Below are 25,956 nucleotides of genomic sequence, written 5' to 3'. Positions count from 1 at the left end.
GGAAAAAACATTTAGCCGGAGAGAAAAAAAAATGCTACAAGAAGAAAGAAGCAGAAGGTGGGGGCTGGGGGGGGGGGGGGAGAGGATTTTAGAAATCTCACTTTAAAAATGTTCCTTGTATTGCAAACCATTCCACACATTTTAGAATTCTATATTTCAGCTTTAATTAAACAGAAGCATGCCTGGCGTTCTCAATTTATTACAGTTAAATGTCATGACTGAAGAATATTTTGCTGCAGATTTCCAGGATAACCTGACAATTATGGCAGGAAATCTTAAACATAACAATGGAAGACACTTCTGAAAGTTAATCTTACCTCATATAGTGCTTCAGTAAAAGGAATAAACTCCAAGTTGAACAACACATCAAAAAATGGTATTATAACATTGATCAAAACAAGCCAAATCCTTAAATCATGAATAGTAATTTGTTAAGATGAGTTAATTTGGAGTGGGTCCCATGCAGGCCCAAGTTGCCTTAATTATCAAACAAGCTAGTTCTCTCAATTGCTACCTGCCAATGGAAGGTGAAGGTACAATTTGTAAGGCATAGAGACAATATCCAGCAGCCTGTGAAAATATCATTTCTTTGCTTTAATTTAATGGTAAATATTATAGTTGCTATCTGTCTTAAAATATTTTAAGCAGCAAAAACAAATGTGCCAAAGTATTTTCATGATGAACACCGCTTGACAATCACCTGGCAAGACTGTTCTCTTCCTGCTGGGGAATACTTCAGTGGTCACAAGCATTCGGCCTCCGATCTTCGGGAAAGCATTCTCCAAGGTGGCCTTCACAACACACGACAACGTAGAGTCGCTGAGCAGAGACTGATAGCCAAGTTCTGCACGCATGAGGACAGCCTCAACTGGGATCTTGGGTTCATGTCACACTATTTGTAACCCCCACGACTTGCCTGGACTTGCAAAATCTCACTAACTGTCCTATCTAGAGACAATAAACATCTCTTTAACCTGTGTTTAATGCTCTCTACAAATCACATTGTCTGTACCTTTAAGACTTGATTAGCTGTAAAAACTCGCATTTCAATCATTATTCACATAAATTAGTTTGTGTCTTTATATGCCCTGTTTGTGAACAGATCTCCCACTCACCTGATGAAGGAGCAGCGCTCCGAAAGCTAGTGGCGTTTGCTACCAAATAAACCTGTTGGACTTTAACCTGGTGTTGTGAGACTTCTTAAAGTATTTTCAAACAGTGCTCTTAATGATTTAGAGCTGCTTTTATATAATATTTCATGACTTGCTGATAGTACCAAGTTGCTACATGAAGAGGACATTTGAAATGGAAATATGCACATAATGCAGCGAGTAATTAATCACAATTCATTTAACATATCTAGTCATTGCAAGGCACTTATAAACAAAGATGTATCTCAAGGACACCGGAGAATACAAATATAAAAGGTTATTCTACTACTGTCCAGATCACTCAAGAAGTCAATTTTAGGATTTTATAGGCAACGTAGCCAACTTTCTATATGATCAACTTTTAAAAAGCTGAAGGAAAGATTATGGTGTTGCAAGCAAATTACTTGCGTGCAGAGAATTAGAGGATACAAGCATAAAGTTAACAAGGGTTAAACATGACTTGAGATTAGAAGGAATTCTTTTCCAAGATTTTTTTATATTGAGAAACAGGAGTAAAATAATAGTCATGAATGTAAGTATAAAATTATAATTAATGCAGTCAATCGCCTGCTGTTTTAACACTTTTTAAAATGAATTGGAGATTCTGTTTAGGAACAGGACAGATATTAAGAATAAAGTGAAATGAGCAAACGCTGTACGAGACCTGATTCTTCATGAGACAATAGATATGTCAGGGAAAACAACTTGTCGAGGATGACTAATATATTCATTAATAATAAGATAACAAAGATATTTGCATTTTTGCTCATTAAGCTTCTGGGATGAGAGAATGAGGACAAACTTTGGAAAACCTTTTCTTAGGGAATGCATGTGTGGATTCCATAAGAGAGAGTGTTGTTTATGTTTCATGAAAAGGAAGGATTTGATGGCTTTCTTCCCCCCTTATGACCTAAGATTTTAAACAATAAGTCTCATATAACTTTAAGCATTTACTCTGGAAAATTCCTATAAAACACTGCAGCTTAGCTGTAGGGTTTAAAATATCAGGGGTAACTGTACAGAAAAAATGTACAGCATCAAACAACCAGCACCACCACTTGGACAATCAATGGGATTACCTGAGTGAGTGATTCCTGATAAGATCTGGCTGGCGCTCTTGAAGAATTTCAAAGATGTTTGGTTGACGCAGAAATGCTACAATTTTATCATTGTAAGCTGAAAACAACAGAATATCTCATCAGGATAGGGATTATAAAATGGAGAATGCTGAACTGATCTTTTACATTGGGGTTGTAGAAATGATCAAACAATTAGAGATTGATCTATACAATCCACTTAAAAATAAAAACTACAACTTTTATTGAAACAAGTTGGCTGAAGACATGTTAAGAAAGATTAAAGAAATACTAGATCCTTCCCCCTGCCCCCACTACCCAATCCCTCCCCCCGCCAATCCCTCTCTCTCATTGGTTTCTGCATACAGGAGTCTCTAAGTGAAAAGCAAGTCAATAGCAAGAGAAAATCCCTGCACCATCTTCCCTTGAATTTCCCTCCATGAAAAAATGTGTTTCCCTTGATGTCCTAGTCAATATCTGGAATTCACCATATGGAAGTGAAAGATATCAGCTCCTGCCTTACTATTCTGATTTGCAAACTGTTACCCTATACCTAAAATATTGACGGTGCATTCTGTACGGTATACCAAACAAGTCCATGCACCTGATAATTTAAATTCTCTTACATCTAAAAAGATGCAGCAACAAAATAGTTCTCATTTCATTTTATAACCAGTCTCATGGAACAATAATGTCATGAAAGAGATTTTGCCTCATTATTAAACAGAAGTGTCCACAAGGATCTCATAAGTTTGAAGATTTTGGAGCAGGCTGCTCCAATATGCAACCAATGAAGCCAACGTGTCCTCTTTCATGACTAGGATTTGGATTGTGTAAGGCAAATGTTATAAGCATTTTTATTCATTACTTATTCATCAAAAACAACAAAAGTCAAAACAAATTCTTAAAATAACTCAACAAAGTAACATTTTGGAATGTATGTACTTAGGCGGACATATTGCCAACAAATTAGGATTGCCACCTGATCTTCAGCTTTTGGTTTTGACTCATTAAATTTTGTTGATATTTTAGATATTAGGAAACTCCAGAATTAGTAAAATCCTGAAATATGCTGATAGATCACTCGGGAATAAGTAGTATGGAGTCCAGCTTGATAGAATACTGCTTCTACAGAGTACAGAATTCAAGACTTGGGTGAGCGAGAGAGTTACATGCAGTGAGGGGAGAGGTGCTATTCTGGTCTTTACAAAACAAGTAGTAATCAGAGTGAGAGCAAGAGACAACAAGACCTGGAGGCATTAATTAGGTGAGTACATTGGTGAGTTCATGTTTTTCTGCAGTAGTTTAAACTAGGACGGAAATACAAGTACAGGGTTAAATTTAAAATTTAACTAGTTAATATAACTGCAAATAATTGTTGAGTGATATTTCAAAACTTGAAAACCTAATTAGATAAATTAAATAAAATAGAGATAATAGAACAAGTTGCATCGGTAGCATGTGCTTTCTGGTGGACACCAGTGTAATCCACAGCAACCATATCAGCCACTCAAGGGACTTCGGCTCAGATTTTATGAGCTGTCATCTGACACTTTGTTTTAGGTTAAATACTTCAGATTTGACCCATGGTCAAGGATAGGAGGAAGGGTGAGGAAGTTATCGGAATCTAGAAGGTACTAGAGAATCCTCATTCTTGCACTTGTCCAGCACATTTGAGATTCTTCCAGTTTGTGTGAACAAGAGTAGGGACTGCATGGAAGATGAGCAAACTGAACATAACATCATGATATTAGGAGCCATTCAAGTGGGGGGGGTAAAAGAGAATGTCAGGGACAAAATAGATAATGGAATAGATACTATTGTTCATGGCCAAGAGCATTTACACAGAACACTGAGCTGCCTGCCTAGTGTAAGGATTAAGATAATCTCCTTAAAACTGGAAAGGTATTGGTGTGGGAGGGAAAGAATCCAATTGTCATGTTTTGTGTGATTATCAATTACACAAATAAGATTAAGAAACATGTTCTGCTAAAGAGTATGAGCAGTGAGGAGCTAAGTGAAGAAATAGAATGTAAAAGTAACAATCTTTGTAATACTATGTAAGCAATGGGAAAGTTGACATAAGGATATACAAGATCAGAGAGTTGAATGCATGGCTCAAAAACTGATTTGGGAGAAATCGGTTTCAATTTATGAGGCAGTGGCACAAGTGCTGGGAAAGAGGAAGCTGTTTTGTTGGAACAAGCTTCACTTGAATTGTGCTGGTACCAGTGTCCTGGGAAATTGAACAGCTAAGCTTGTAGACAGGGATTTAAATTAAATGTTTGGGGAAGAGGGGTGTGAAGGGAGATTTAGAAAATTAAAGAGGAAGTCCAAAAATGCGCCAGTTAGGTGGATTAGCCATGCTACATTGCCCCTTGGTGTCCAAAGATGTGCAGGTTATGTAGATTAACCATAGTAATGGAGAAAGGGCAGTGGATGGGCCTGGGTATGATGGCCTTTGAGAGCTGGTGCAGATTCAATGGGCCAAATGGCCTCCTGCTGCACTGTAAAGATTCAATGGTATTATGGATGAAGCAATAGTGCAGGATGGTGATATGGGTAATGGCGACTTGAATGTGACAGGAAGGGTCAGAACTTAAAAACGCAAGTATGCATCAGTCAGTAGTGAAAAATGATAAAGACAAAATTATAAGCTCTTTATCTGAGTGCACACAACATTCATAATAAGGTTCATTAATTGATGGCAAAAATAGAAATAAATGGGTCAGATATGATAGCTATTTAAGAGATGTGATTGCAAGTTAGCCAAGGCTGGAAATTGAATACTCAAGGACATCTGACATTTCAAAGGCATCAGAAGAACAGTTGGAAACATATTTGTTAATAAAGGATGAAATCAATGCAGGACTAAGAAACAATCTTGGCTCAGAAGATCAAGGTGTTGAATCAGTTTGGGTGGGGATAAGAAATAGTGGATGATTTTAATTTTCATACAGATTGGACAATCAAATTGGCAAAGGTGGCCTTGAGGTCGAATGACTCCACAGGTCATTAGATACATGTAGAGCACTGCGTACAGGTCACCTCATTTAAGAATGAACATACCTGCATTTGAGACAGTTCAAAGCAGTTTCACTAGGTTGGAATTAAGAAGTTGTCTTATGAGGAAAGGCTGAGGAGGTGCGGCCTATGCTCATCGGAATTTTGAAGAATAAGTGGTGAATGAAAATTATCGAAACATAAAAAATTCTGAGTGGACCCAAGAAGGTAACTGCTATGAGGATGTTTTTCCTCAGAGGAGACTATAGAATTAGGGGCCACATTTTCAGAATAAGGGGTTAAGACAGATGAGAAAGAACTACTTCTTTTCAGAGGGTCATTGATTTTTGAAATTCTCTTTCCCAGAGAGTACTGGAGGCTGGATCATTGAATATTTTTAGGCTTGAATTACACAGATTTTTGAACTACAAGGGAGTGAAGGGTTATCAAGAGTTACGGGGGCAGGGTAGGCAGAAAAGTGGAATTGGGGCCATGATCAAATATATATACATATACACAGACACATACATAAGAGTCAGCCAGCGTTGAAAAGTTAGCTGTGTTCTCGCTCCACAGATTCAATCAGATCAGTCATGAACTTTTTGAATGGTGGAGCAGACACGAGGATCTGAATTACCTACTCCTATTCCGAATGTTCGAGGGACTCCGCATAAATGAATCAGAAAAAAAATCTCCTTTTTCTCAATGAAACAGAAATTAGTCAATGCCATGTAAATAGGGCTAATAACTGAAGAATGATAGGAAAAGTGTCCCTTTAATTTGCACAGGAACTTTGAAGCATAAAGAAACAATTAAATAAAATTAGGTATATTGTATAAAGTAGCAAATCATTACGGGCAAGACTGGAGTTGTTCCATGAATCCCGGAATTCAAAGCTATTTTATAACTGCTTTGACCATTTTAAAAGTTGTCACCCCTCAGGCAACATGCTACCACCAGGTGGTGGGAAGTGGCTGTGGGGTAACAGGTATTTTTTTCTGGGGGGAAAATATAAATAAATAAAAACATGATAGCCAATAACTGCCTTCATTCTACTGCCACAAGTATTTGCTCATTAACAAGGATGCCAATCTGGGGCTCAAGTGACATTACTGGATTCTGAAAGGTAAAGTACTACAGTGTGTAAAATATAACCTGAATTAATAAAAATCATTTTAACAAGTATTATGACATAAGGTGTTTCAAAGTAGTTTGATTATGTTTCTTGCTTGAATACTTGAGGCTGAGGTCAAGCTCATTCCTGTAGTACTTAAAGTAAAGTCCTGTAGTACTTAAAGTGCATCGCACCACATAAGCAGAAAGGTTAACTTACCCACTGGTACCAGGTCCTGATGGTGGTTTCGACTAATGGTGCCAAAAGTGCTGGATGGTCTCGGAATAACTGGGGGGCCTGTATGACGAGAGTCATCTGCCACCTAGTAGAAATAGTGTCTTATTAGAAATAATGCCACATTCAAATCAGACATTTGTGATTACCATTTTTGTACTTAGTTACGATATTGGACTGCAACTTCCAAGTTCCCTGGTGTTGTATTGGACGGTACCCCAAACATGCACTGGGGAATCCCATCAGAACTTCACCGCCAAGGGTTTGCATGGCAATTTTCCTGTGCTGGGAAACATCTAAGTGCAATTTAAATTGAAAACATAGGATGGTTCGGATAAGATTACACCAAATTACCCAGAAGAAGTTAGAAGGAGTAAAGCTATGTCTAATTTCTGGGTAACTGGTGTACAGACCTAGGGAACTCCCCGGAGTAGCCCCTATGGGACTACCATTCAATGAGACTCCTCCTGTTGTCTTCCCCCACCACTAACAGGACCCCTCGACCCACAAGGACTACAACTCTTGACAGAAATAATAGGAACTTCTCAACCCATGGGATTCCACCCTCTCCAACCCTCTCCCTCGAGGGCTCTCAACCCACACCCACCCACCTAACTCAGCCTGAATCCCCTCTCCCAAATCCATCCATTTACCTGAGACATTTACCTCTGCCTGGCTTGACAAAGACCTTAAAATATGGACTTTCACGTTATCTAGTTTATGGAAGCTAATGCAATAGAAAAAAGGGGACACAGCTGCCATCCCCTTGATTCACTGCACTTTGATGCTAGGCCCCTGGGATGTGTTGCACTGCCTGGATCTCACTTGGCTTGAGCTGCAAGATTGAGCGAAACAGGTTGGGGAAAAGAATTAAGAAAGTGGGAACAGAGTGGCAATCCAATGTTGGTTGCAACTTCAAGGAAGTTTAGACCATTATTATAAACTGAATGTGTACTTCACATCTTCAGAGATTTAGAGCAAAACGTTTTGCCGTTTTTCCCACTCTATTTCTTGTTAGAGTTTAGAAGAATGAGGGGAGATCTCATTGAGACGTATAAGATGATGAATGGGATGGATAGGATAGAGGTGGAGAGACTCTTCCCGCTCAAAAAAGACAGTAGGACTAGGGGGCACAGCCTCAAGATAAAGGGGGGGCGGTTTATAACGGAGTTGAGGAGGAACTTCTTCACTCAAAGGGTGGTGAATCTCTGGAATTCTCTGCCCGTTGAAGTGGTGGAGGCTGCCTCGCTAAATATTTTTAAGAAGCGGGTTGATGGGTTTTTGATAAGAGAGGGGGTTAAGGGTTATGGGGAGAGGGCGGGAAAGTGGAACTGAGCCACGACAGATCAGCCATGATCTTATTGAATGGCGGGGCAGGCTCGAAGGGCCAGATGGCCTACTCCTGCTCCTATTTCTTATGTTCTTATGTTCTTATGTTCTTACCTTGTACTACAAAAACCCCAACAGTGTGGGAAACCTATCCTCAGGCCTTATCCACATGGAGATGACCACGAAAGGCCCTTCCATTGCCTTTTGTTTTGATAAGAAAATTCCTAACTTTCACACAATATATCTCCACAATATTATGGGAAAGATTGACATCTAATTGCCCAAATGTGCACACAAATGTGTCAAATTATCACATAAATTGGCTTTTTTCCCCTCCAGTGTACAAACCAGCCACTCCACTGCAATGTCTAACTTAGTTTCAGAAACAATCACAGATCTTCAAGCTTATTTGAAGAAATAAATTACATAAATCTAAGTGGCTTATGTACAAAACAGCAAACTTTCTAAACAAGACCCAATATATCTTTGTTTAAAATAGAACTCAAGGGTCTCAGTTTACTTATTTCCTATTATCAATCATCTTGCACCTTCCCAGATAAGATGTATTATATTCAAATAGCATTACAGCATACATGTGTAATTTCAGCAGTAACCTTAACGCATCAACCTTAATGCTTTTTTTGTTAATTAATAAGGCAAATCAATGGTTACTGGTACCTACCTCACCAGCACTGTGGCTGCGCTGCCTTTGCAAGTGCTGCCGATGAACTAATGCGATTGAGGGCCTAGCAGTTTGAAGAGGAAGTCGTGGGTCTATGAAAGTGGTGCTACGGGAATTGTGATCAACAAAAAACGGCTGGAAAAGGACAAATGAAATCAACAACAGATTACACAAGATGCTTGCAAATGTACACTGATGTACAGAAATTTCTAGATTGAATTTTAAGTGTCAAATTAAGACATCAAATCATTAGAGGTCTGCAAATAATATGAACCTCATTATTATAAAACTGCATCTTCAAATTTAACTGAGTAACATGCTAAGTCCTTCAACATGAAATGGATTTTTAATGACCAAGTTTGTCAATGATAATAAGAGAATACTGCAAGTCATCAAAACTCAGCCAAACCCATGAAGCCTTCTTTATATCCAAAGGAATTCTTCTGAGATTGGAAATAATCAAAATTGAAGAGACTTGAAATCTGTCTGAAGAAAGCTTTGTACTGTATTATAGATATGATTCTAAGTAGAAGTAGTTTATTCAAAGTCTCATGACAGTACATCAATTCTCAATATATCCCCATCAAACTAAATTAATTTCCAGGTGTAATCTAAAGGACGATCATTTTGATTGACAAGATTAATCATTTCAAGATTGATTACAACTCACCAAATAAATGCAGAAATAGTAAAATCTAGTTGTCTCAGACCATTTCACATTTCAAAAGATGTGGACTTTAGCTTATTGCAGTGGGCTGCTAGAAAATATTTCAGCACTCAGCTGATTGCCATTTTAGATTAAATCATTTGCAAAAATATATATAATATTGGTTCATGTAATTCATAGAGAGCAGCATATAGATTTCAGATTTTATGGGCACAGCAGATTCAGACATTTGAGCACTTGGGCTTCGACCACTGGGGAAGGGATAGAGTCTGTCACTGAGCTAAGAAGGGATTAACCTTTGATTGTGGAAAGAGAAAAGCAGAAGCAAGGAGTCCTCAGTTTCTCATCAAATCACTAAACTTAATGGGGAAAAAAGCTTAATTCTGAAAATTCAATACAAATACACAAATTATTTGTAAGAAAAAAGAATTGCTTACTTTTTCACTCCCTAGTCAGGTGCATAGGGACGACCCTGTGAATCTGACCCGGGAAAAAAGGCTCAGAAGGTCAACAGGGACAGACACGCTGCAGTAAACTTCAGACCACCAGCTCTGATATGAGAGCGGAGGTGAGCTGTGCAGAAGGCTTGTCTCTGTGCATTAGCACGTTAGTGAATTTATTTTAAAAAGCAAAGAAAGCAGCCCAGCAGCCCTCACCCTACATACCCCATCATCACACCCACAACTTCCCCATGGCCCTTCTATGCCTATCCATGCAATCACATGCCCTCTACCCAGTCCCACTGGCCCCTTCATAGCCCCATAACCCCAATACCACCTTATGTACCTCTACCTAGTCTCTATGCCCCCCCTTACTTCAATGTCATGCTATGCTCATCTATCGACCCCGATGGCCCTTCATGTCCCCAATGCCACCCTATGCCCCTCAACAATCCCTATGGACATCCAATAACTTCTTCAACTAATCTTGCCTGAAAACAAATATTCAATAAATACCTGAAGCTGTCAATCAAATTATTCAAATCTTAGACACCTCACTGATGACGTTAGGTTATAAACTCAGTCATGCAGCACAAATCTTATAATGATAACCCTCAGGCAGCGTCAACAGGTAGCGTGAAATTTAAATTTGACATTCGTCTTTAAATTTAAGTTCAGCAAAGTTAAATCCCTTCACAGCTTTGACAGTTCCAATGAGTTTTGACAGTTCCAATGAGTTAATGCACTTTTTTTTTTGCACAATCATGTATGATTTGAAGAACCCCAAAGGGCACCTAATTTACCTCAGTGGGTGCATTACCTCCCCAAAGGGTAACCTACCTTTCCCTAAGGTGTCCCTGGGACCATTTTTTTTTATTAATTCAAGGCATGTGGACTTCGCTGGCTAGGCCAGCATTTATTGCCCATGCCAAATTGCCTTTGAAAAGGTGGTGGTGAACTACCTTCTTAAATCGCTGCAGTCCATTTAGTGTAGGTACAGCCACAATACTGTCAGGGAGGAAGTTTCAGGATTTTGACCCAGTGATAGGAAAGGAGCAGCAATATATTTCCAAGTCAGGAACTTCTAGACAGTGTTCCCATGTATCTGCTGTCCTTGCCCTTCTAAATGGCAGTGGTTGTGGGTTTGGAAGGTGCTATCTCAGGAAACTTGGTGAGTTATTGCCGTATATCTTGCAGATGGTACACACTGCTGTCACTGTTCATTGATAATGAAGGGAGTGTATATTTGTGGAAGAGGTGCCAATCCAGTTGGCTGCTTTGTCCTGAATGGTGTCAAACTTCTTCAGTGTTGTTGGAGCTGCACTCATCCAGGCAAGGAGTGAGCATTCCATCACATTCCTGACTTATGCCTTGTAGATGGTGAACAGGCTTGGGTCAAGGGCGAATTACTCACTGCTGAGCCACTGATCTGCTATTTGTAGCCAAGTATTTACATGGCTGGTCCAGTTGAGTTTCTGGTGGACCATAACCTCCAGAATGTCGATAGTGTAGGACTTCATGCTGATCGTGCTATTAAGTATCATGGGACAATGATCAGATTCTCTCTTTTTGGAAATGGTCATTGACTGGAACTAGTGTGGCACAAATGTTACTTGCCACTTGTCAACCCAAGCTTGGATATCGTCCAGGTTTTGCTGCATTTGGACATGGACTGCTTCAGTATGAGAAGTCACAAATGGCTCTGAACATTGCACAGTGAACATTCCCACTTCTGACTGTATGACGGAAGGAAGATATTGATGAGATAGCTGAAGATGAAGAATCTGAGGAACTCCTTCAGTGATGTCCTGAAGCTGAGATGATTGACCTCCAACAACTTGTGCTGGGTACGACTCCAACTAGTAGAGAGTTTCACCCTTGATTTCCATGGCCTCCGGTTTTGCTAGGGCTCCCTGATGACAGACTCAATCAAATACAGCCTTGATATCAAAGGCAGTCTCTCTCGCCTCACCTCAAAGTATTTCCTATAATCTTCTTGTCTCTAGCTGCAAAATTTCTGCAAAAAAAGCACCTTTCTGAACGATGTGCTGGTTAAGTGCATTGATCCGAACAGGCGCCAGACTGTGGTGACTAGGGAAATTTCACAGTAACTTCATTGCAGTATTAATGTAAGCCTTATTTGTGACTAATAAATTAACTTTTACCCTGGCTATCCAAACAACTACACCAGGTTCTGATCTGCTTTTACTACGAGTAAGTCGGATACCCACATCACCAAAATCACACAAGTGGAAACAGCTGGCTCCAGAAACCACATCTATTTGATTAATAACCTGCCCCTATTTATTCGTGAAAATGGTGGTGGCCAAGTTCAGGGATTGGAACTTCCGGGCTCTGTCTTCTAACCAGCGTTTTCTCAAGATAGGCAGCCTCTGTAAGTTGGCCACAGACAGGCCAAAGACTTGTTTTTACATAGCACTTTTCATAACAGGTACCTTGCAGCTAATGAAATACATTGTTGTAATGCAAGAAAAAGTTGCACATCACATCTGAAACTCGACATCAATGAGTTTGTGTATTTCAACTCTAAAATTAATTGTTTAATCAATAAGGAGGGGAAGGATCTTTTCTTTTGAAAAAAATCTGGCTTAATGCCAAAATGCAGAGTTTCAAAAAAAATTGCACATTCATCATGTAAGTGACCAAATTAGTATGCACACAGAGTCTGGCTTTTTCTTCCATGTTGAGGATCTACTCACCTTTCCCTGATGGTCATGCTTCATTTCCCAGCCTCTTGGAAGTTCCAACTGTTTATTAGCAAATAAGTTCAGGAATGACACCAGATCTCGATTATGCTGATAGCGCTCAAAGTTATGAGCATCCCGCCTCACTTTAGTGATCATATGTTTCAAGCATGTGTTGGTTGTAAACATTCGATAGGCACACTGACAAAAACAATTCAAAATTGACAAGACTGATGACCATTTCTCAAACATAAGAATGTTATTTAAGACACTGAAAAAGTGAATATAGCTCTTACGCAAACATAAATGCAATTAAATCTCTTCAAAATCCTCTCATACATTCAAATTAAAACATTTCCTAAAGTTCCAGTACAACTCAAAATGTAACATTATATATAGTGTTTAATCATCTGCGCCCATATTTCCCTGATGTCCTTAAAAACTGGTTTTACCCAAAGACCCCTGCAGCTTCTATTTAAAAACATTTGATTCTATAGAGCATAAACTACTTTTCTGGCAGTCTACTCAACGGTACGGTTCAGGAAAGAAGAATCCCTAACTTTGGTTCAGCACGTCTCTTCTATCCCCATATTCTGTGATTGTACCAAGCTAAATAATTGTTTTCAATATGTACCATCCACAGCATCATGTCCCTCATCTAAATTATTTTTCAATGAACACAAGTTCAATTGTTTGAGCATCTCCTGAAAACTGAAAATCTTAAGTTAATACAGTTCTTGTTACTTTTATCTGAATCCTTAGCAATACATCACTACATTTGAATGTACAATTTGCAGGACACTTCATAAACAGCCATACCGATAAATTGTAATCGGCTAGAATCACATGTTTTTAAAACAGGTGTCACGTCAAGTCTTTTTAATAACATAATTGACATCCTTCTTTTTTCCTTTTGGCATTCATCCATTGTACAAACAGTGCCCATTCATTGCAGTAATGTGCATTATTTTGTGCTGACCCACACAATCCATAAGCCATTTAATTTTCACTGGACCTCACCCATTTAATTTTCACTGGATGCCACAAGCATTCCAGATACTAATTGGATAGTCACAAGGTTCCTTGTCCTCAAACATTTTCATATTCCTAAAGGTACCCTCTTCCATTTCACATGATAAATGGCAGCACCTGAGAGTTTGAACCTAACATGGCTTGTCTGTTATTGTGATATACTGTTACTGCAAATTAAACTGGAGATCATCATTATGCCATCTTTTTAGAGATTCTAATGTAATAAACAATAGGAAATTCCTGATGCAACAGTTTTCTACTTTCAACGTGAAGAGAAACCCTATGCTTAATCTAGTTGGATATATAAAATGTACGTATTAAATATTATGTAGTATTTTCCATATTGTAACATGATCCAAGAGGAGAGCGTGGTAGCAAACAGGGACTGGAGGAGGAGTCCGCCTCACCTCACCAAGTAAGCCTGGTGGAGATCACAGGGGAGGTCAGCAACCGTAGGGTCATCTGAAGAACGTGGCAGCAGTGCCTCAAGCATCTGAGCCACCTTACTTGCTTCACCAAGGTGCGTACTCAATACCTCACTTCCCTTCAAGGCTTACGGATGGAAACCTGTGAGGATGCTTGGCCCATGGGAGCCTTAATGGCCATATGCAGGCAGATGATCACACCTTGCAACTGCGGAATTCAGCAATGGTCCTAAAATCTATAGCTCTTGCAGAGTGACTGCATGAATCAATGCAATTATCAATTTATTAGTTGGCCTTCTAAAGCAGGTAAGGGACACCATCTTGGTGTAATGATACGCTGAGACTAAAAGAGCCTACACGTACATCCAGTGTGCCCCCGGAAAGAACAAATGCACAGATGTCCGATTGCCTGAGGCAATAGCACTTTCCCACTTCTTGAATTCTTTGCCTAATTGCAGGTCTGACCGACAGTGCTGCAATCTCCATCATGGATAGGGTAAGGAGGCAGGTACACAGCTGGAACAAGGATCAAACTTCAAGTTGTTGGCACCAATCAGATCAATCCCAGTTATCTCACTAACTGAGCTAGCCTCCATAAGGAGTCTGACCAGCTGTGGCAACATACACTTCTGCACAAATGTTGTAGCCTGAAGCAATGGATAGGGATTGTCAAGGTTCCAATTTCTATCTATCACATGGCCGACTAGGAATCTCTCTCGCTCTTACCGCCTAGTGTTGGCAAGTTGATACTTAATCTGTTTGACAGTGGGCATCAAGTCCTGGAGTAGAGCTTGAAACTTTTGAGTTCAGAGGCAGGACCACTCCCCACTGCACCACAAGACCTTCAAGCTCTTTCCTTCTCAGCTGCTCATTTCCATTATAGAAATTGCTTTCTGAGTACCCAATGCTAATGGCAGATGGGCACTGTCAGTGTCCAGGGTCTCCCACTCAGACACTTCCTACAACTATCCAACTCTATTCCCTCCCCCCCGACCCTCCTTTTAAATCCACACAAGTGCAAATTGCTAGATGACACTGTGGCAACACACCGCCAAAGCCCTGGCACCTGAAACTAATCCACCCATAACAAGATATGATGTCTGTGTTTCTTACATCAAGGCACATTGCCTTACTCGACAGCTGTTATATTAATCCTGAATTGAACTGCAACCTCTTCGCTGCCTTGGATAGTCAGAAGATTTTTCCCACGTAGAAGAGTCAATTACTAGGGGGCATAAGTTTAAGGTACAAAGGATAGGGTTTAAAGGAGATGAATGAGGCAAGTTTTTTTTTACACAGGGGGTGGTGGGTGCCTGGAACTCGCTGCCAAGGGATGTATGGCAGCAGATATGATAGTGACTTTTACGGGGCATCTTGACAAATACATGAACAGGATGGGAATAGAGGGATATGGTCCCTGGAACAGTAGGTGGCTTTAGTTCAGTCGGGCAGCATGGTTGATGCAGGCTTGGAGAGCTGAAGGGCCTGTTCCTGTGCTGTAATTTTCTTTATTCTTTGTTCATATACCTGACATACAGTAAATGGTAGAGCCCTTAGAAATATTAGCATACAGAGGGATCTAGGTGTGCAGATCCACAATTCCCCGAAGGTGGCCACTCAAGTTGACAAGATGGTCAAGAAGGCGCATGGAATGCTGGCCTTCATCAGTCGGGGCATTGAGTATAGGAATGTTGCAGCTGATAAAGACTTCAGTTAGGCTGCATTTGGAATATTGTGTACAATTTTGGTCGCCACACTACCAAGAGGATGTTGATGCATTAGAAAGGGTGCAGCCGAGATTTATCAGGATTCTGCCTGGCTTGGATGATATTGACTATGAAGAAAGGTTGAACAAACTTGGACTGTTTTCATTGGAGCGTTGGAAGATGAGGAGGGGACCTGATAGAGGTTTATAAGATTATGACAGGCTTGGGTAGAGTGGATAGTCAGAGTCTTTTTCCCAGGGTGAAAGGGTCAATAACTCAGAGGTGTAGGTTGAAAGTGATGGGGGAAATGTTTAAAAAAGATGTAAAGGGCAAGTTTTTCCACACAGATGGTGGTGAATGCCTAGAACATGCTGCCAGAGGAGGTGGTAGAAGCAGATTCTATATTAATGTTCAAGAGGCATCTGGATAGATACATGAATCTAGCCAGGGAAGAGAGGTATTTGGACCACATAGAGGGAAGAAAACATTAGATTAGAGAGGCATCTGTGTCATCACAGACTTGGTGGGCCGAAGGGCTGTTCCTGTGCTGTACTGTTCTTTGTAAAATAGCATTCCTTTAGCACTTTAATTGGCTTAATTACTTTTTGGTTGGTTTGGGGCCATGGTGTATGCTCCATATAAAATTGGAATTGACATGAGGACATCGGAATGCTTTCCCATATGACAATGTATCCTTACTAGCCAAAACCACTCCTCCCACTTCCAAGCACATTCAAAAAGCTCAGATGTTTGGATGTGCCAAGTTGTACAAAGGACCAGTTTATCACCATGTCAGTTGTGCAGGTGGTAATGTGCACTCATTCCAGCCAACAGCTCCCAAGTCTCCAATGTGGTCTCAGGTGTATTAAAATAAAAGTATTTGCAGATATCAGAATGTAGTGCAGCTGGGTTCCGCATCTGAAATAATGCTCAACAGTAATCAACATATCTAAATAAAACAACAAAATAACTAGCTTACAGGGTTTGAATGTAGCACTGTGAAGAATTCTGGACTGGTGAAGAATTTGACAGGAGGAGACTGCAGCAGCAAATTCATCCTGGAACGGGAGGCAGAGTGAGAGAGTGTGGGCTCTCTTCTGAAATCTGTTGTGACAAAGGAAAAGTCAAAATCTTTCTGAACTCCATTTTACAAAACTCTGCACCCAAATGTGCTATTTTCAAACATTTTGCAAAGTCTCATCTCATCAGGTGATGATCACACATTATAATGCACATAATTTAAAATGTTGCAAAAGATGAAGAAAATATATCATTCTTGTGTTTGATTGCACTTTGCTTAATATGGCCGGGAATGAATAGACAAGTGCTCAGGGTCTCAAATTTTAAGACACTACAGTAAGTTATAAAGATTAATCATTCTCAGTTAAATAGGACAGTGCTAAAATCCTTAAAATTTGTTTCAGAATAGTTCTCTCTGCACTTGGTTAAAACTTAATCAGACACACTTCATGGATGAGTTGAATGGATATAGTCATCAGGTTTTCAAATAAAGGCAATGATAAGTGATGCATTAAGATCCTTAGATTTGGTACACCAAATCCAATATTTGCTAAATCTTTTAGAACTTTTAAATTTTATAATTTATTGGAAAATGAGACATTTTCTATTTTTTCAAGAGGTGTGATTTTATAAACTTGCTTCCAATGGCTACTGAAGGCATTCTGCATTGTGTAGTCATCAAATTGGCTCTGCTATCACAGGACAAGCCAAATGTTCCCACATCAGATATTTTTATGACTTCTTTGAATTAGATTGAAAACTGTAGTGCCAAATAATTCGTTTTGAACGTTGAGTTTATACTCATACAGTACTGGGTTGAGACCTCATAAAGTTTCTGCAAAGTATAAAGAGGAGAATTACAATCTACAATTTGTGCTGGAACAATACTGATTCTTGATCTTAATTAAAACTATGATATCAAGCTCTCTGTTGCCTCAACTAATTAGCCCAGTGAAAAACTGATCCATGCAGGCCAGAAAGACCACAGGTTCAGTTTCCCATCTGCTCTAAGTTTGTAACTGTCAGGCAAGCTGGCTGTTCAAAATACCACAAATAACCTCAACACCATTGCAGTAGGAAGGGAAAACCAGGCTGTTCTTGATTATAACCTAGCATCCACGGTTAAAGTATTTGTGCGTAGCTATCAGGCGAAGACAGGAGCAAGGTTCAGTGGAGTTGTAACTGCAGATAACAATTCTCTGTGGGATAACACAACAGAATGGTCATTTGTTCAAGATACCCAAAGGCAACCAGCACCTGTGGAAATGTAACCCACCAATGAGTTAGCACCTTTGGAACACGAGCAGCAGGTATTGGTGGAAAGAGGGCGAAATTTCAAGAAACTGTTTTAAATGCATCAAAATATTTGCAGTGTAGCAATAAAAATGGTGGTGCAATAGCAGGGCATGCAGGATACAATGCAATCAGCTATGAATTTGTCTGAGTTACCAGGTTTATAATCCAACCACTTTACAGTAAAGACTTAAATTTTAGCTCAAAACATTTGTCCATTTCCCTTTTGTTTTTCTTGATCCCTCTTGGGCCATTCTTCCTTGCCTTTTTCCCATTCTGTCACCTAGCGTGCGTTGGGATACAGTTTTACAGGTGGCGGTTGCACTCAGTTATCTTGAGCGCTATAGCCATTCTCTTCGGTGATCCCAGGACAACTGTGACCAAGTTACCCATCTGCCAAATTACCTTTTATTTCTTCCACCCTAACCCTAGCCTCTACTCGAATTCTTCACCATTCTTCTACGACCATTCCAGGATTGAATCCCCTTGATAAGCTCAAGACTACCCTGCCATTGCCCAAAGCATCCATTGAAGCACGTATCACTGTCTCCTTACAAGCAAGAACCAGTCTCCCATTCATTGACTCTGTCTACACTTCCCACTGCCTCGGCAAAGCAGCCAGCATAATTAAGGAACCCACACACCCTGGACATTTTCTCTTCCACTTTCATCCTTCGGGAAAAAGATACAGAAGTCTGAGGTCATGAACCAACTGGCTCAAGAACAGCTTCTTCCCTGCTGCTGTCAGACTTTTGAATAGACTTACCTTGCATTAAGTTGATCTTTCTTGACACCCTAGCTATGACTGTAACAGTACATTCTGCTCTCTCTTGTTGCCTTCTCTATGAACTGTATGTTTTGTCTATATAGTGCACGAGAAACAATATTTTGCACTGTATGTTAATACATGTGACAATAATAAATCAAATCAAACCAAACTACTCTTTATTCACTCTCCTCTCCCAATGACCTTCCTGACTAACAGGCAACTGAGGGTAAATCTGCTAACCTCCTTCGTGTCCTATTCAGCCACAAGATTGCTTCTCCCTTGGATTCATCTAGCACATCAACTATCCACTTGCCACTCTCTCCAGAAAGTCCATTTACTCTTAAACAAGAACATTGTCATCTGTATTTTCATTGGATGATTGCATTTGGAAACTTGACTGACAGTGATGAATAGAATAGAAACCCTACAGTGCAGAAAGAGGCCACTGGGCCCATCAAGTCTGCACCGATCACAATCCCACCCAGGCCCCTCCCCCACATCCCTCCATATTTACCTGGTAATTAGAATGACTTGGTGTAACAATGGGCTTTTGTTTGCTCATGATAAATAAATGGAATCCGTTTGGCCACAGATGAATGGCATTAATTGTTAACCCGTGACTCCCCTTCGCTGATAGGAAGGTGACTTGATGCAATTGTGCATTTTCCACATTGGCACGAATGACAGGTAGAAAAAGTAGCAAGGTCCTGCAACAGCAATTTTCGGAGTGAGATAGAAGATTAAAAAGCAGCACCTTGAGGATAGTAACCTCAGAATTACTCCCTGTGATAGTGAGTTTAGGGACAGGGAGATAGAGCAGCTGAATACATGGCTAAAGAACTGGCGCAGGAGGGTGGGCTTCAGATTTCATTAGGATGTCTTCCAGGGAAGGTGCGGCCTGTACAAGAAGGAAGGGTTACATCTGAACTGGAGGGGCACCAATGTCCTGGCTGGAAGGCTTGCTAGTTTAAATCCACCTGAACCACACTAGTGTGGCAGAGGTTGTAATCAGAACAGTAGATCAGCAAGTGTAGGGATTAGGGATGAGCATGGGACCAAAGTCAGGCTAACTAAGAGGAAGAGCAGGCTCTGGAGTGCATCTGCTTCAACGCAATGAGTACAGCAGGTAAGACAGATGAACTTAGAGCCTTGATTCAGGTGCGGAACTTGGATGTAGTTGTGGTAATGGAGATTTAGTTAAAAGAGGGAAAGGACTGGCAGCTAAATATTCTGGGATATTGGTGTTTTAAGCAAGACAAAGGAGAAGATAAAAGAGGTGGGGGAATTACAATACTGGTTAGGGAACATATTACAGCCTTACAGAGGGAGGACCTTGAAAGAATCATGTAATGAGACACCAAAAGAGAAAATGCTGGAAAATCTCAGCAGGTCTGACAGCACCTGTAAGGAGAGAAAGAGCTGATGTTTCAAGTCCGGAGACCCTTTGTCAAAGATTTGTCTAGCTTTGACAAAGGATCATCTGGATTTTAAACATCAGTTCATTTCTCTTCTAACAGATTGAGATTCTGCTGTGTTTTTCCTGCATTTTCTCTTTTGGTTTCAGATTCCAGCATCCACAGTAATTTGCTTTCATTATATAATGATAGATTGTGGGTAGAGTTCAGAACCAGAAAGGGGACAGTCACTATAATGGGGATATACTTCATGGCCTTGCAACAGCCCACAGGAAGTTGACGAGTGGATGTGTAAGCAGATTCTGGACAGATGTAGAAATAATAGAGTTGTTGAAGTGGGGGACTTTAATTTTCCTCATATTGACTGGAAACCCTTAGGGCTAGGCATCTGGACAGTGAGAAATTTGTTAAGTGTGCTCAGGCAGGTTTTTTGGAACATTATGTAGATAGTCCAACCAGGGAGGGGGCTATACTGGACCTGGTACTAGGGAATGAGCCCGACGAGGTCATCAAGTTGCAATGCGGGGAAAATGTGGTGAACAGTGACCACAATTCTGTTATTTGTCAGATACTCATGGAAAAGAACAAGTGTTGTCCTAGGGTTAAGGTGCTAAATTGGGGGAAGGCTAACTACAACTGGATTGGGCAGGATTTGGAAGTTGTTGTTTGGGAAATGCTGCTTAAGAGTAGATCCACATCTGGCATGTGGGAATCTTTTAAACAGCAGTTGATCAGAGTGCAGGAAAGGCATGTGCCTATGAAAAGGAAGGAAAGGCAGGCTTCAGGAATTGTGGATGACTAAGGAAATTGTGATGCTAGTCAAAAAGGAAAAGGATGCGTACATAAGGTCTATGCAGCTAAAAAATAGATGAAGCACTTGAAGAATATAGGGAAAGTAGAAAATAATTCAAACAGGGAGTTAGGAGGGAAAAAAGGATCACAAAATGTTCTTGGCAGGCAAGATTAAGAAGAATCCCAAGGCATTTTATACATATGTTAGGAACAAGACGGTAGCTAAAGGAAGAGTTGGTCCACTCAAGGACAGGACCAAAGAAAGTGGGTGAGATCCTTAATGAGTACTTTGCATCGGATTCACAAGAGAGGGACACATTGATTAATAGTGTCTCAGAGGAGTATATAAACCCTCTAGAGCAAGTCATCATTACAAGGGAAAAAGTGTTAGGTGTTATTAAAAAGCATTCAGGTAAACAAATCTCCAGGGCCAGATGGCATCTATCCCAGATTACTGAGGGAGACAAGACTTGTCCTGTGAACTAAGAAAGGTAGCAAGAATAACCTGAGTAATTACAGGCCGGTGAGCTTGACGTAAGTGATATTGAAATTGTTGGAGAAGATTCTTAGGAATAGGATCTGTACACATTTGGAATTGGATGGTCTTATGAGTGACAGACTGCGCAGTTTTGTACGAGGGAGGTCATATCTCACTAATTTGATTGAGTTTTTTGAGGAGGTGACAAAAATGATTGTAGACAGAAGGACTGTGGATATTGTTTACATGGACTTTAGTAAAGCACTTGACAAGGTCCTTCATGGAAGACTGGTGAAAAAGGTTAAATCCCACAGGATCAAGGATGAGCTAGCTAGATGAATTCAGAACTGGCTTGGCTACAGAAGACAGAGGCTGGCGGTGGAAGGATTTTTTTCTGAATGGAGGTGTGTAACTAGTGGTATTCCACAGGGATCCAGTGCTGGGACCTCTGTTGTTTGTAATATAGATGAATGACTTGGAAGAAAATATAGCTGGTCTGATTAACAAGTTTCTGAATGATACTAAGATTTCTGGAGATGCAGATAGTGATGAAGATTGTCAGAGAATACAGCAGGGTATAGACAGACTGGAAATTTGGGCAGAGAAATGGCAGAAAGAATTTAATCCAGACCAATGCGACGTGACCCAAGTGGGAGCTAAAAAATAAATGGCGGAACCATCAGGAGCATAGTCGCACAGGGAGATTTTGGATTACAGGTCCACAGATCCTTTAAAGTGGCAGCACAGGTGGAAAAGTTGGTGAAGAAAGCATATGACATGCTTGCCTTTATCAGTCAGGGCATCGAGTATAAAAGTTGGCAAATTATGTTACAGCTATATAAGATGTTGGTTAGGCCACACTTGGAATATTGTGTCCAATTCTGGTCGCCACAACACCAGAAGGATGTGGAGACTTTAGAGGAAGTACAGAAAAGGTTTACCAGGATGTTGCCTGGTACAGAGAGGTTTAGCTATGAGGAGGGATTGAGTTAACTGGGATTGCTCTCCCAAATGGAGGCTGAGGAGCAACCGGATAGTATATAAAATTATGAGGGGCATAGATAAGGTCAACAGTTGTAAGCTTTTTCCCAGAACGGAAATGAAAAAGGGGCACAAGTTCAAGGTAAGGGGGAAAGACTTAGAGATGTGTGGGGCTTTTTTTTTTACACAGAGGATGGTGGGGGCCTGGAATGCACTGCCAAGTGAGTTGATTGAGGCAGACACATTAGCGACATTTAAGACTTACCAGGGAAGACACATGAACAGGATGAAATAGAGCATTATAGGCGGTTGGTCCAGATAGGACAATGTGCTCGCCGCAGGTTTAGTGGGTCGAAGGGCCTGTTCTTGTGCTGTACTGTTCTTTGTTCATTCTTCACTAAAGCTTTCAGTCTCCAAGGCTGCATTCCTGTCTTCCTGTACATAGCCTTTCAAAATTTGACACGAGTCAACCAAGTTGTGCGATTCTTTTCAACGCACAAAATTAAAATTCTGGCTTTTTCTCCCTTCCGGGGCAATGGGCTCTGACTCCTGTAGAATTAACTTGGACGCTGTCTATTGGATGAGCAAGCAAGTATGCGTTCCAAGAAGCCCAAGATGTCAGCTCCAACTGGAGCCTCACAATGAGCAAGTTCAAAGGCCCCTTTTATTGTCCAACCACTCCAACTTCTGCCTCGCCCCACCCCAAGCCATCACCTGCAAGACACCCATGCCACGTGTGGACCCTACATTCTAGGTACATTGACTGTAGGACACCAAGCTGCGCATTTTTCTTTTCCTTGCCCCTCTCTGCTGGGGTACATCATCCTTCCAATGATTGCTCCTGCTGCATGGCCACTGCTTTTCTGCACTGTCTCCTATCTCTGACTTCAGACTGAAGTCTACGTAGCTCTGGACTGCCTATCATCTATGACTCTGTTCCATTTCACAGCAGGAATGTTTGCACCCTCTGACACCTGCCTGCCAGCCCCTGAACTTCAATAGAACTGAGAGCCGACTTAGGCACAACAACATTTAACAGTCAGGTTTGACACTGATGTTATTTCCCGCTGGCGTGATGCAAGCTTGGAAGGCCTGATGGGATTCTAGTAGGCAGATATTTTAATAAGAATTCATGAAATGTAAGTGGAGTTTGCACAACCTGCCAGTGGCAAGGGCAAAGCTTTGCTGGAAGAATTGCAACGTGTAACCAGCAGATTTCTGACATTTTACCTCCTGCCAGGTGCACCACAAGTGAGTGGGTTGGGAGAATTCTTTCCTTCTGGATTTAAAAAAGTTTGACAAACCAAAGAACTGTATAAAAAAAACTAACGCAATATTAATTAAACACTATTTTGTCAGCAACTTATAGTCTAGACTGCAGAGACAGTAACCCATGTTAATGCTTTAGCACGACTGATAACTACATGCTTCAGCTACCCTTTCTATGGAATTACAGCCACTATAGGAAACAGCCCACAGTCACTCCCAGCTTCCAATGGATTTCCGTTTTCCCAAATAACAACTTTGAGTGACCATTGAAAGTTGCTTCCTTAATTTTGTGGGGACTTTCCAAATCCACTGCCAGTAGTCTGCTCTAATAATTTTTCCATTTTTCTGCCGCCACTCCAGCAGCATCGTCCACAGTCAATGTCACCCACCTTGCCACACCAAGACAAATCTCGCAGATTCCTCAAATAGCTATGGGATGTGTCTCTTCCCACATTCTGCTTCAGTATGCTTGCTGAGAGCTTGTAGTTTGTTGTCTCTCTGCTGACCACACTAATAGCAATCTTTTCCATCTCTCTCATTTTTCTCTTCAGTCCAATAACTTGGAAACTGAAAAGCTCCTATCAGCACAGCTGCCCTCGTCTTTGTTTCCACATGTGAGTACTTTGTACCTTGCTTATAACTTGATTTGGGCCCCTTTCTGCCCCCATAAAAACCAAGCCACTCAGGCTTGATATTGGGCAGAATTTCATTCCTCCATTTTACCCTCATGACCCAAAGCATAACATTCTTAGAAACTTCATATTTGTAATAGGGCTTAATATTTTGCCTGATTAGTCTTCCCAAAAGCCATTACTTCATACTTCTTCAGATTGACCACCATATGTTACTTTTCCACCCACCTGACTAGTCCATTGATATCTTCTTTCAGTCTATAACTTTTTTCTTCATGATCAATCACACAACCAACTGTAGTATCGTATCCCTTATATTCAAGTCCAAACCATTGATCTATACCACAGAAAGGGAGCTAATACTGAGCTCGAGGGTATCCTATTGGAGAACATTTTCTAACCACAAAAACAACCAAATATTACCCTTTGCTTCCTGCCTCTGAGCCAATTTCCAATCCAACTTGCCACTTTGTCTTGGATCCCTTGGGACTAGGCGCTGGCTTGGTGGGCCAAAGGGCCTGTTCTTACACTGTATTGTTCTTTATTCACTTCTAATGACCAGTATGCCATGTGGGACCTTATCAAATGTCTTGCTAAAACTCACAGTCAACATCAAATATACCCTCACCTTTTTGTTACCTCCTCAAAAAATTCAATCATGTTAGTCAGAACCAACCTTTAACTAACAAATTAATGTTGACTGCCTTTTATTAATCTCTGTTTTTCTAAATTAAGATTTATCCTGTCACTCATTATATTTCACAATCGCATTCAGGCTGACTGGTCTGTATTTACTGTGATTATCCCTTTCTCTTTTTTTAAAGCCATGGTACAACATTAGCTCTTCTCCAATTCTCTGGCACAACCCAGGGAGGATTAGAAAATAATAGTCAGACTCTCTCTTTTGTCTTCTCTTGCTTTCTTCTACAGCTGAGGATACATTTCTCCCAGGCCTAGGGAATTAGCCACTTTCCTAATACTTCCTCTCTCACTGTTAATGTCATTTAACACTTCACACTCTTCCTCTCTGATTGCAATGCAGGTAATGTCCTCTCTTTTGTAAAGCAGACACAAAGGCTGGAATTTTACATGAAGGTTGTGGCCTCACCCGCGCAATCGAAAGATTCAGGGTGCATTCATCTCTGCTTGGCCGGGTCGCTTTGCAACCATTTTATAATCGGGCCATTAACTGGCTCAAGATGGGACTCACTCCCCCATCTGCAAGGAAGTATCGCCTCCAAGAGTTAATAGATAATCAAATAGTCAGCAACTCTCTAGTCCTAGCCACTCCATCACAAACAATGGCTACTGCACAAACTATAGGCAATCCATTAAGAAGAAAGGTCATGGACCTGGATTTAAAGGCAAGTCTGGAGTATCATAGGGGCTAGGTCAGCAGGCCCCATCAAGAAGGTGGGGAAGTTCATCAGGGCACGAGGAGAGGCAAACTCCATTGAGGGAGTAAGGGAATAGGGCTTCTGAAGGATCAATCCTGGAACCTGCAAAAAGTTTTACTCAATAGAAATCATTCATCCACAGAGGAAAAATTATCTTGTACTGCCTAGATGGAGTGAACCATTGCCTTCAGCCTGTATATTGAGATTGACAAAGATTTTGAAGCTAAACATGGTAGATTTAAAGTGTTCAGCAAATCAGCTGGAATTTGCTGGAACAGGTGATTTTGTAGCCTGCATGGTGACATACGCATTTTCAGAACATCTGAAACCTTGATGAACAACAATT

At 40.7% G+C, this 25,956-nt stretch overlaps 1 protein-coding gene across 3 annotated transcripts in view; it reads right to left on the bottom strand.

The window, feature by feature from the left end:
- hecw2b (HECT, C2 and WW domain containing E3 ubiquitin protein ligase 2b) overlaps positions 1–25,956 on the bottom strand; it is a 366,692-nt gene that overhangs the window by 103,450 nt on the left and 237,286 nt on the right. For all 3 annotated transcript variants that reach the window (XM_080198794.1, XM_080198796.1, XM_080198795.1), the window contains 5 exons: positions 16,544–16,668; positions 12,417–12,602; positions 8,590–8,724; positions 6,564–6,666; positions 2,231–2,327 (listed from right to left, as the gene is read on the bottom strand). In XM_080198794.1, the coding sequence (XP_080054920.1) occupies positions 2,231–2,327; positions 6,564–6,666; positions 8,590–8,724; positions 12,417–12,602; positions 16,544–16,668 (646 nt within the window). The remainder of the gene's footprint in view (positions 1–2,230; positions 2,328–6,563; positions 6,667–8,589; positions 8,725–12,416; positions 12,603–16,543; positions 16,669–25,956) is intronic.

Source organism: Carcharhinus amblyrhynchos, chromosome 11 (assembly GCF_965287045.1).
Source record: "Carcharhinus amblyrhynchos chromosome 11, sCarAmb.v2.hapA, whole genome shotgun sequence".
Taxonomy (NCBI): Eukaryota; Metazoa; Chordata; class Chondrichthyes; order Carcharhiniformes; family Carcharhinidae; genus Carcharhinus; species Carcharhinus amblyrhynchos.
Note: the sequence above shows the minus strand (reverse complement) of the source record. Positions and strands in the feature narration are given on the sequence as shown.